The sequence below is a fragment of the Talpa europaea genome (genome assembly GCF_964194135.1).
Source record: "Talpa europaea genome assembly, chromosome: 5".
NCBI classification, from domain to species: domain Eukaryota; kingdom Metazoa; phylum Chordata; class Mammalia; order Eulipotyphla; family Talpidae; genus Talpa; species Talpa europaea.
In genome coordinates, this window is record NC_140071.1 from 102,775,820 (window position 1) to 102,788,296 (window position 12,477).

The 12,477-nt window shown below is 37.3% G+C and overlaps 1 protein-coding gene across 1 annotated transcript in view; it reads left to right on the forward strand.

Annotated features, from left to right (window-relative positions):
- GC (GC vitamin D binding protein) overlaps positions 1 to 11,098 on the forward strand; it is a gene marked incomplete at its 3' end in the record, with an annotated part of 34,465 nt that extends 23,367 nt beyond the window's left edge. The window contains exons 7-12 of the mRNA XM_084232985.1: positions 1,195 to 1,324; positions 2,324 to 2,526; positions 3,261 to 3,390; positions 3,843 to 3,940; positions 7,405 to 7,537; positions 11,069 to 11,098. Of these exons, the coding sequence (XP_084089111.1) occupies positions 1,195 to 1,324; positions 2,324 to 2,526; positions 3,261 to 3,390; positions 3,843 to 3,940; positions 7,405 to 7,537; positions 11,069 to 11,098 (724 nt within the window). The remainder of the gene's footprint in view (positions 1 to 1,194; positions 1,325 to 2,323; positions 2,527 to 3,260; positions 3,391 to 3,842; positions 3,941 to 7,404; positions 7,538 to 11,068) is intronic.
- Positions 11,099 to 12,477: the final 1,379 nt, after the last annotated feature.

A 12,477-nucleotide genomic window follows, 5' to 3' on the forward strand; every position in this document is an offset into this window, starting at 1 on the left:
AATAAGTTTCATCAAGAAACAAATTTAGCTAAGCAGGTGAAAACTACTAGATATTTATGAAGTTGAAGACGCTATAAATGGAAAGCCATCCTGTGCTCATGGATTAGAAAAACACTGTTAGGATGCTCACACTACCCAATGTCTTGGGGAACCCTTGTGCACTGCTGGTGGAAATATAAATTGCTGCAGTCATTATGCAAAACATTATGGAAGTTTCTCAAAAAAATATAAATACAGCTATCCTATATGATTTCATCCAAACAAAATCCTAGAAACATAACTAATGCCTGAAAGCATACCAGTGACTGTCTAAGAAGCAAAGGAGAGTCCAGAGAGGGGAGAAAAAGAGGACTACAAATGGAAATAAGAAAACTTTGGGGGAATGATGGATATACTCATTATCTTTTGTTGTTGTTGTTTTGTGGTAATGTAGGTCTGTAACTCTGTATATGTTTTAAGAATACAAGTTCACACCTCTTTCACCAAAGTACCCATAATCCTCTACCACAGTCTATTTGCTTGACAGTTTCACGATGGTGTTAGTTTCATGAGTGTGTACATATATTAAAATTTATCAAATATGCAATTTAAATATTTTCAATTTATTATATGTTACTAAAACTATTTTTAATATTATTATGTATATAATATGATCCAGCAATTCCACTTCTGGATTTAGCCAAAGAAAATAAAAACCCTAACCCTTGAAAGAAATGTTCACATATTCATTTCAGCATTATTTACAATAGCTAACATATGGAAACAACCTAAGTAAATGCCCATTAACAGATAACTAGAGAAAGAAGCTGTGGAATACATATACACAAAGGAATATTATTTCCAGCATATTATGCTAAGTACAACAAGTCAGACAAAGTAAGATAAACGCTGCATGAGCTGTCATATGTGGAATTTAAATAACAAAAAAGATCTAACAGTTTAAGGCATTCTTCAACTATGTAGACCTGACCAGAAAAGAAGTGACATCATCAGTCCTAAAAAAATGAAAAGATACTTGAGGATAACTGAATTTTGAGTACAGGTTTGGCACCTACGATCCATCACTTAGCAGGTATGTGCCATACAGATGATGAGGACAGAGTTGAACTATGGTATTATTCTTCCACACCATATACTCATAATGAAATCAAGAAAATTGAGAATGTAAGATAATGTTTATTTTTAACTATTTAGCCATCTCATAAAATTAGCACAAAAAGTGCCAACTGCTGATTTGAAGGATGTTTTGCCACTAGCAGAAGATGCTACCACAATCCTCTCCAAGTGCTGTGAGTCTAACACTGAGGACTGCATGGCCAAGAAGGTAAGAGAATCCAGGTCCCCAAGCCCTTCATCATTATATACCATATATTGAGTGGCAAGCCCTTGAAGCTGCCTTTTTAAATGCATTATCTCAATGAATCCATACATATATCCTATGAAATGTAATATATTATTAAAATCCCTTTATAATTGTAAAAAAACCCAGAAGACTAGCATGGATCATTAATTTGAAATCACATGATGAAGTGGCAAAGTTCACACATAGGTCAGATTATCTGATTCCCAACACCTTATTCTACTTGCATGGCAGTATATCCTAGCCCTGTATGTTTAAGTTTACTATAATTAGCATTAAATAAAATTTTGACTTCAGTTTCTTCTGTCACACTATTCCAATTTCAAATGCATAATAATAATGGATAATACAGCTACAGATCATTTTCGTCAGCACATAAAGTCTTATTATATAGCACTGCAACCATTACATTATTAGAAGCTATTAATGTTTTTATTATACCTATTATAATTTGATGGTCATCAATTTTTTTCATCATTTTTTATTTACATGAACTTTATACTAGTAGATAATAATTGGAACAGTTACTTTTAGGTAAAGATCATTCCACAGGTCTTTGACTTTCTTTTGGAATAAATGTTTCCATTAAGAATGTCTATGTTAATAGGTGTTTTCCCATAATTTGACTTATATGTAATGAGTTTTATTTAGCTAATATATCTACGGTAGCTACCAACCTTCAATATTTTAATCAATACTGCTTCTTAATAGCTTTGTAGCTAAATCTTCCCTTCACCCACAGTTGAATATAAATTCTTAGGTGTCAAATTGTATATTTAAGGCTATAAGCACATACTTACAAATTACCCTCTAAAGATAGTCCAACAATCTACTTTTTAAGAGCATTCACACTGAATTTTATATATACCATGCCAAGGTTTGTAAGCTTATGTAAATCTTCAGTATTTTTAATTAGAACAATCAGAACACTAACAATTCACAAATTTACAATTACTTTTGTAGCTACCCGAACACACAGTAAAAATCTGTGACAACTTATCCACAAAAGATTCTAAGTTTAAGGACTGCTGTCAAGAGAAAACACCAATGGATGTTTTTGTGTGCATTTATTTCATGCCAGCGGCCCAATCACCCGAGCTGCCAGAAGTTGAGTTGCCCACAAATAAAGATGTTTGTGGTAAACACAGCACCACAATCATAGACCAGTAAGTAGAGTGGATCTGAGTAATTATTTTTTGATAGTATTGCTATTCACTAACATTAAATAAGCTAGAAATCAAATAGAAAGAAATTAAAAATCTTTGTCTGTTTTATTCAACTAAGAAAAGAATTAAGAAATACCCCCTGGGTTGCATACACTGGGAACACGATGAGTATATGCATACTCTTGGCATAAAAATATTTCATATGTAGGTTAAATTATCAGTTCTGAAAATCACTTACCAACATCAGAGGACCGAATTTATACTGGGCTGCCACTCTAATTTCCATTTGTCTAAATACTCATTGGTTTTATAAGTGCATCGACAGCAAGGGGATAAGACATTGGAAGAAATTACACATATCTATTTACACAAAAAAGCTTTCTATGAAAAGAGTGATGTTTTATGTAAGGCTTTTATAGTTGCACAACCCATACATATTTCAAGTAGATATGTTAATATATACCTATGCAAATACAGCATACATAGCTTTCTCAGTATTATCATATAAAATAGCTTCAAAGCAACAATTAACGAACTGTATTACAATGAGGATTTTTTAAAATACAAAACCCTTTTATTTGGAATCAATTTCAGTTTGGGCTAAATTCCTTATTTTTAATTAAGAGACAGAAACCAGGTACTCTCTGCTTGTAACAGATATCAAATCTTAAGATATGATATATACACAAATTATGCATGTTAAAGAATATTATCTCCTCTTTCTCCAATGCCAGGTATACGTTTGAATTAAGTAGGAGGACTCATATTCCAGAAGTATTCCTCAGTAAAATACTTGTGCCAACCCTGAAAAGCCTTCGTGAATGCTGCCACTCTGAAGACTCTACTGCCTGCTTTAATACTAAGGTACAATTTGCCTCATTTTCTTCATCAACCTTAGTGTACGTAGATCAAGGCTTGGTAAACTACAGTTCATGGGCCAGATCTGGGCCAGTGCTGTGTTTATTTGACCTGTGAGCTAAGAATGGTGCTACATTTTTTAATGGCTTAAAAACAAGGATTAATCTTCCATTGCTCATAAAAATTATGTGAATTCAAATCTCTGTGTTCATAAAGCTTCACTGGAACAGGACCATGCTCAACCACGCATTGTTTATGACTGCCTTTTTACAATAATGGCAGAGTTGAGTAGATACAACAGATTATATATGGCCTTTGAAGCCTAAAATATTTACTATCTGACTTTTTGCAGAAAATGTGTTCCAATAAAAACTGTTCATATTGACACACTACATAGAATTCTGTTGTAATGCCTCCTGGGAAAATTTTCCGAGACAAATAACTTTGATTTCTTACAGGGCCCTGAACTGAAGACAGAATTATCTTCTTTCATTGAAAATGGACAAGAACTATGTGCAGATTATTCAGAAAACACATTTACTGAATACAAGAAAAAGTAAGGGACTTGTTCTGACTGTATTCTCCAAATTTATCTATTTCAGTCTTGCACTGTGATCTGAAAGCATAGTTTAAATTAAGATGGGCTAAGTGAGCAATAAAAAGAAGTAAAAGTAAAAGAGTTTTAAGAAGTAGTCAGAACATAAAATTTGTGTAAGAAGAAAGTTCTTTTCTGAGGGGAAAATATCATGTATATCCAGTGAGAGATCAATTAGTGCCACCTAGCAGAGCAGCAACATTGGAAGCAGTGGGATGAGAGATTTCTCAAAGCCCATGTGAAGCCGTGAGAAGGAGAAGCAGCGTACACCAAGAAAGTACAGCCCCGGTACAAGGGCTGTCTTGTATTTATTTAGAACCAGGTTCGGAGAAGGTGGGAAAGTGCATGGGGAATGTACATGCCTGGGGATGTGATATTGGGGATGCTTTATCAGTGATGCATTATCATCTGGCGCAAGCTAAGGTGGAGTGACCAGGGGCTATTGCTTGTGGGGCTCCATAGTTCCTGCTAATCAAAACATACTATCTCAATTCGCTATTTTTACCTAGCTTACTGTCAATCTTTACAAGTAAGGTATTTTAGCTGATTTTGATAATCAGGCTATAATATCTGCCTGCTGTTTTCAGCAGACACTGGTTTCCCAGTATGTTCCTCATACTGTTACAGGGCAACCCCAATGGGAAATGGGTTCACCTGACTGTGGGTCCTCACCCGAGTGCTTAAAAGGGATTTATAATGAGACTCAACTGTAGGCACACACATAAAAAAAAAAAGGTTAATACAGGGTTTATTTACAAAAAGGGGAAAATGAAGAAAGGAATAACCCAGAAAGAGAGAGACATAAATTGGTGAATGTATCCTACCAGTTCTGCTAAGCTGAGACCCCAATAGCATGCTGAAAGCCATCAAAAAATGAAGAGCCCCAAAAGTCCACATGTCTGGTTATATACCAAGCCTGGCTGCTTAACTCCACCCTCGCCAGCAATCCTCCCTTTGGTGGTGAAGACATTATGGGATTTGTAGTTCTTGCTATCTTGGATCTCTTTGGTCTGGGGTGGAGCTAGAGTCCGTAAAAACCTGTTTGTGAAATTTGTTCAGGACATCCTTTTCCCCCAATTCCAGGACTTTTGCCCTTGGTTAGAGGGTCCCTGCCTGACAGTACATTTAACTTAACCAGCAGAAATGCCGGGCACCAAGACAACAGCCCTGAGAACAAAGAAGGGTGGGGATCCCACAAATTTAGAACATAGCCACAAAAATACAAGTTACTGCAGGCACCTGACCAAAAAGATAAAAGAAGCCAAAGTTTATCAACATTCATGCCATAAAGCTATCTGTAAATATCAGTATAAGTAATTGATAAAATACAAGACTGGCAAAAGTGTTATCTAACTTTGTAACTTATTATCTGACAAGATAAATCCAAACTTTCAATCAAGTATAGTATTACCCATCACCAAGTATTCTGTATACGTTGGAAATACAAATGCTAATTAGTCATCAATATTGTTTTACAATAGTAATTTTTCTCAATTAAATGGAAAAAGCTTTTCTTTACAAAGAAGTATTAACATCAGGGCCTCCCCTGGTGGCGCAGTGGTTGAGCGCTGGGCTGCGAAGCTGCCAGCAGCCTCTACAGTGCTGGTTCGATCCCAGGAGGCCAGCAAGGGTCCCACATGGTGCGCAGACCTCTCCTGCTGCGCCAGCTGCTACCCTTAGCAGTGTACTTCATCAGTCTGCCTGTTCTGTTCCCCACTCTGGCTCTGGTGAATTCTCTCACCCTCCCGTGCTTCTGACTGTACCCAGTGCTTGTATAAATAAATAAATCTTTAAAAATTAAAAAAAAAGAAGTATTAACATCAAAATAAAGGCCAGGTCCTCCCTGGTGATGCAAGGGGTTAAGTGTCAGCACTATGAAGCTATCCACAGCCACTGCAGCATGAATTCAATCTCCAGTCAGGGAGCTGACCCACATGGCACAGCAGACCTCTCCAGTCTTTCCAGCTGCTCCCTTCAGCAGTGTATTTCAGTCAGTCTGCCTGTTCTGCTCCCCACTCTGTCTCTGGTGAATCCTCTTGGCCCCCCCACATCTCTGCTTATACCCCAACTCTTGTATGCATAAATAAACTTTAAAAAAAAACCAAATCAATAACAGCCATAGTCATAAAAATAGTTTTACTGGGTTTCCTAGAAAATATCTCAATTGAGAAGACTATCTCATTTATTAGATGGATCTAAAGTCTGAGATTAATTTCAAATCATCTTGAATAACATAGGCTTCAAGTAAGCACAAACAAAACTCTACAAAAGACTGTTCTAAGAATCCCAAATGTAAGAGACCACATTTGATGACTTTCATGAATTCAACCTTAGCAAAACTCTAAAAGAAAATTAAGTCTTAAGTTCAAAATGGTTATTTCCTAGTTACCAGGAAATTAATTGTATAGTTAACAGAATATTATGAGTCACTTTATAATGTTAAACAAGTAATGCAAGGTTAAGTTCCCTACCATTTTTGAACTGCAGGATTACATGAAGCAATTGAGTGATAATATACACTCAATTCCAGATGAAATCATAGAATTGACATTCAGGGTTATGAAACTGGTGAAGATTGAGAACACTGAGTATAAGGATTTGAAGTCTTGCCTCCTCTTTCATCCCCCTCCATCCTCTGAGTTCCATGAGGTCAGACTTGCCTCCCTTCCCAGCTGGGACTAACTTATTTCCACAAAACTTTCATGAGCTCATTAGCCCTCTTACCCTCTTGTTCGTTCTAAGCATCTACCTTGCCTGTCTAAACTCTGGATAAATTTGGGTCTTTCCACCTCTCATTGCCTATTACTGGGTTGTCAAGTATTTCCTGGAGGAAATCAAAGCATTAGGCTGAGTTGTCCATTATGAAGTAAACAGCTATCATTATTGACAATTCCAATGGGGAAAGACTCAAGAGAATTCAAGATGATCCTAGCATCCTGAAAATGAGATGGATTGTTAGTATTCGAGTTAAAAACAAGAGCCAACCTTTCCTACCCTTTTTTCATGTTTTCCAGTATAGCCAGCTGAAAAGTTGGAAACTGAAGAGAAATTATATAAAAATAGAAAAGAGAAAAAGTATTAAAGTTAGCTGAAGTTCAGTAAGAGAAATACTTTAATGGGACTGGAAATTGAGAACTAGAGTGAAAAATGGAAGGCCAGCGAAACAAAAGTAGTCATTCATGTTGATTGTGTAAATGGAAGGGGAAGGGCTAAAATTCAAATTCAGTAGCAGTTTGTACATTTATTTTCATGATCTCTACAGGGGAAGATTTTACTTTCCAATCTCAAATCACTGAAAATCATTCTTTTGACAAGGAAAATTCTATTTTAATTTTTTATTGTAAAATTTGAAGGAGTTATCATTTTGCATTAGCAATCTTTATAAAATACATCTTGTAAAGTCTAGCAAAAAAACAATTTTTCAGACTCGCAGACCGATTAAGAGCAAAACTGCCTGATGCCACAGACACAGAACTTGAAGAGCTGGTTGATAAGCGCTCAGACTTTGCTTCCAAGTGCTGTTCCATAAATTCACCTCCTCTCTACTGTGATTCAGAGGTAAGAAAATCTGGTCCTTCACATGTGACTCTATGGTGTTTCAAGAACATATTCATTTATTCATTTGTTACTAAACTGCCATTATGTGGCAGACTTTTCCTGGTGCTAGTGCTATTATAACTGTTGTTTTTACAATGTGTAAGGGCAGGACTGGCCACAGTGCAGGTTTTCTGATCCCATGCAGACCGGATAAAGGAGGAGTCAGAGTCCTCAGTAGTTTTTTGCAGGTTTTTTATTTGGGGTTCACCAGGCATATGGCAGGCAGGGGTGCTGGCTGGGGTGCTGGGAGGCTGGCAGGCCTCCCAGCCCCCAGCAAGTCTTCACTCTATCTGAGCTCTCTGGAGTTTGTTCCAGAGAGCTGCTTCTCGGCTTCTGCTTCGGCTTCTACTGCTGCTACTTCGGCTTCTGCTGCTGCTGTGGCTGCTGCGGCTGCTGCTGGCGTCCCCATGACGCCGCCCTTAAAAGCACAGTCTTAACTCAGCTGAATCCCATCTACCTATGCCCACACCCTATTCCAGGTGCCCACCATCAGGCATGCATTCAGGACAAGGATCCATCATCTATCCTGATGGCGGAAGGGCAGAAAAGCCTGATATTTTCTTTACCCTACACAATGGAAAAAAAGAAAAGTGCTTCCACGTTAAGCTCACTTAAAAGCAAACTGAGGCAGCTGCAAAACTTATGAGGCTTTACATTAACAAAAGAATTTAAGAATACAGGCAGGGCCTCCATGGTGGCTTATGGGTTAAGTCTCAGCTCTATTACCACTATGGCCTGAGTTTGATCCCTGGCCAGGAAGTTAATCCACAAAAGGTGCAGCAGTCCTCTCCTGTCTCTCCAGCTGCTCCCTTCAGCAGTGTATTTCAGTAAATCCACCTGCTCTGCTCCCTACTCTGTCTCTGGGGAATCTTCTCACCCCAGCACCTCTGTCATACACCCCAGTTCTTCCATGCAAAAATAAATAAATCTTTTTAAAAAGCATACAGGCAGCAAATCTAGGACACTGTTTTTCAATCTATAGGTTGTAATCTAGTAATATCTTTTCATAATGAAAAGAAAAATATAGTAGAAAGAACCCATCTCACAGTGTGAGGGAAAATATTTTGTGAATTTAATTTCATACTATGTATATGCATATGTATACAGGTATCAATAGAGAACCTGATAGAAACGTTTTCAGAAAAATGAATCCTGGGCCTCCCTGGTGGTGCAGGGGTTAAAGACAGCAATATCAAGCTACTGCAAGCCACTACAGCACCAGTTCAATCCACAGCTGGCAAGGAAGCAGCCAACAAGATGCAGCAGACCTCTCCTATCTGCCCTGCTGCTCCCCTCAGCAGTGTATTTCAGTAGATCTGCCTATTCTGCACCCCACTCTATCTCTGGTAAATCGTTTCCCCCCCTGCACCTCTGGCTTGCACCCCAGTTCTTGTATGCATAAATAATCTTAAAAAAAAAAGAAAAAGAAAAATGAATCCTACCTTATTTTCTATATTAATTATAAAAGTTACAAAATTTTGCATTAATACAACACACAAAAATGAAATGTAACACAGAATGAGTAAAGGTCCAATTGTGTATCCTAAGAATATCTTCTAAAACTAAAAAGATTTAATTACATTAAAATGCAGTCATTTTTCAGTTACAATTTTTCTTTTAGACACCATCAATCTACTCCCAATTCAGAGATCATCAGAACTTTCATGTGTCTTCCCATTTCCCTCCCCACGCGCCTAATTTGTTAGTTCTAGGGTTCATCTTTCTTTAAATGTTAATTCCCCTCCAACCCAGTCACTCCCTCATTCATTCTGCTTCTCCTATCTCTCTCCTCCTGTCTTCTCCCTTTGCATAGTTGTCAGATCATTTTTAACTTTATGCATAACACAGAGGTAGTTCCCACCAGTCCTTTTATTTCCAATGCTAGTAGGTTAATTACTGTAGCCATTTTACTGCATCTGAGTTTACTGGTTTTCTCCTATAAACCCCAGTATGCAGCCAGCCGTTGGTGTTCTAAATCTTTATGCAGACTGAAGGAGTGGAGAAGTGGGTCTGTTGCAGGTAGACCTGGTCTTGTTTTTAGATTTTGTGAAATGTCTCATACTCAGATTGCCTCACCTAGTACCTTCCCTGTTCCATGGGTGATGCTTTCGTTTTCAGATGCAAATAACTACTAACCTCCTTTCTCATCCCTTACCACCTCCCTTCATTCCCCTTCCTTCTCTCTTATACTTCAGGCAAACTGGCACATCACCTGCAGTTCATCACATCTCTCAGTATAAGTAGATTTTATGATCCCCAATGTCACAGCTGCATTAAGCTCATTACTACTATATGTTAAGCAGAATATTAAAAGCCTTCCGTGTATGTATTTATGAAAAATCTAAAAAAATTGTAAATGCTAGGTAATATTTTAATTCCCATTTTACAGATGGGTTGAATGAGAGATGTTTTATGGAGTTAGGAAAACTACATAATTTATTCCACATCAGACTGTAACTTTCTTCTATGCCATTGTCTTAGATTTCAGCCCTAATTTAGCTAATAAAGACAAAAGCAAAATACTGATACCAAAAGACTTAATTATTAATGAAAATATAAAAATAAAATTTATTATAAAAAATAAATAAATAAATGGTAAAATAATACCAGGTCAGAAGTTTCACTCTGAATGCCATTCATCCCACTTCCTTGAGATCTTCTTCCATTAAGTTATGCTCAACTTTTGCTTCATTATTTTCTTTATATTGGACCTGTCCAATTTAAGCTATTTATCTCCTCTTTATGAAAGTAAGATACTTTAGCACTGGACACTACTCCCACATTATTTTTCTTTATCCTCCTCTTATAGCCAAATTCTTGAATATATGTATATAGTATAAATCTATATATAGTGTATATGTAGTATATATAGTATACAATCTCATTCTTGATATCTCCTTTAATTCCTCAACCCTTTAACAAGCAATCCTCTGACTGCTCTCCATTGTTTCTAAGTTGAAGTCCAATATTTCTTTATTAACAAACTAAGAGATTTGGGACACTTGATTTATGCTCATCTGGTGGTTTTCCAAGTGCATTAAACTTGTTCTTACCTCAAAGCCTTTGCATATGACTCATTCTGGATTGTACTATCCTTACTCCCCTTAGGCCAACTAGGTCTTTCACAAGACTCAGGATTCAATTTAAATATCACTTCCTCTGGGAATCCTTTCCCAGTATTCCTTGTTTGTTTATTTTTCCCTGTTGTCATTTAACATTCTGTGAACACCCAATAATTACCATTTCTTAAAGTCTATTGTCTTTTTTTTCTTGTTTTTTTTTCCAAGAAGCTTGTAAACTCTTCAAGGACAGGGACAATGTAAAACTAAATAAATGTGAAGAGTGGTCAATAAAAAATTCAGCATAAAACTGCATTTTGATGAGAATCCTTTCCTCTAGCAAGGCTTTGGCATTTTGTTTTCCTTTTGCATGATTTAGTAATCTACAAGCAAAATATTTCATGAATTAAACAATACTTTCTTTTCATTTCAGATTGATGTGGAAATGAAAAACACCCTGTAGTCCTGAATCATTTGTATTGTCTTAAGTAAGTAGTTTTTAAAGGCAACAAAGAACCCAATTTTATATAGTATATTTTACAAATCATGTAATTTATTTAATTTATTCTAATTTAACTCTATTCATTTTATTTTTTCTAATTATTATCGACTCAAACTCATTTTACAGATAAGAATGTTAAGCATTTAATGGAAAAAGGCTACTTAAATTCAAGGCCGGAAAAAAACTGAAAGAACTCAAGTTAGGGATTAAACTGCTGAAGTTCATGGTTGAGGCCGCCTTTGGGTCAAAACCACACCCACAACGGCCGTATGTGTGGAAAAAAAAAACTTTTCAAGACGTGAAACAAAGAGTTTCACTGCGTGTTTCACTGCGAGTCCTGCAGACCTAATGTGCTTTTATGGTGACCAACGCAAGAAAAATTACTTTGGGCTGGTCAACCACGGGTGAAACTTGCAAATCACGTTGGACGCCAAGCTGTTATAGAGCAACCCCGATATTAAACGGGTTCCTGGCTGTGGGTCCTCACCCGCGCACTTTAAAGGGACTTATGGATACTCTACTACAGACACGCAAAAGGGTTAATAAAAGGTTTATTTACAAGAGAAAAAGAAATAAGGAAAATGTACAACTCAGGGAGAAAATAGGGAAATAAAGTCTTTAATGCGTCCTACCCGATCCGACGACCTGGAAACCCAAAGTCACCCTCAGAGCTGACCTGACGCTGCGAGCGAGCTGGCGGAGAGCCCAAAAATGGAGAGCCCCCAAAGCCCACGTGTCTCCCTTTTGTATCCACCTGGCTGCTTAACCCCACCGTCAGGTCCCAGCCACCTTCCCTTTGGTGGTGATGGGATTTGGAGTTCCCAGTGTCTTTGGCTTTGACCTGGGGTGGGGGTGGAGTCCACAAAGCCTATATGGAATTTGCTTTGGGACATCCTTTTCCCCCTAACAGTATGACCAACATTTACAACTAGAATAACATTTAGAACTAGAATCCAGGTTTCTAGTTTAGTGATGTATCCATCACAAACTTACATCTAAGATTAAGAAAACAAAGATCACTTAAGAGATTCTGATATATTCAATAGAAAAAACTAAGCTTAAAGCCAGGATTCACTGAGTCTTAAACAGAACACAGCATGAGTCTTAGAAGGAGAAAAAAAAGTATTCTTCAAATTAAAGCAATATTTAAACATTACCATTTGCTTTTTTAATATATTGCTTTTTCACACATTTAAAATTATCTGATGATACTGAGAGCTTAAAATAGTTTGAGACATGGGCCTCCCCGGTGGCACAGCGGTTGAGCGCTGGTTTGCGAAGCTGCCCGCAGCCTCTGCAGCACAGGTTCGATCCCTGGCTGCTCCCTGGCCACCAGAGGA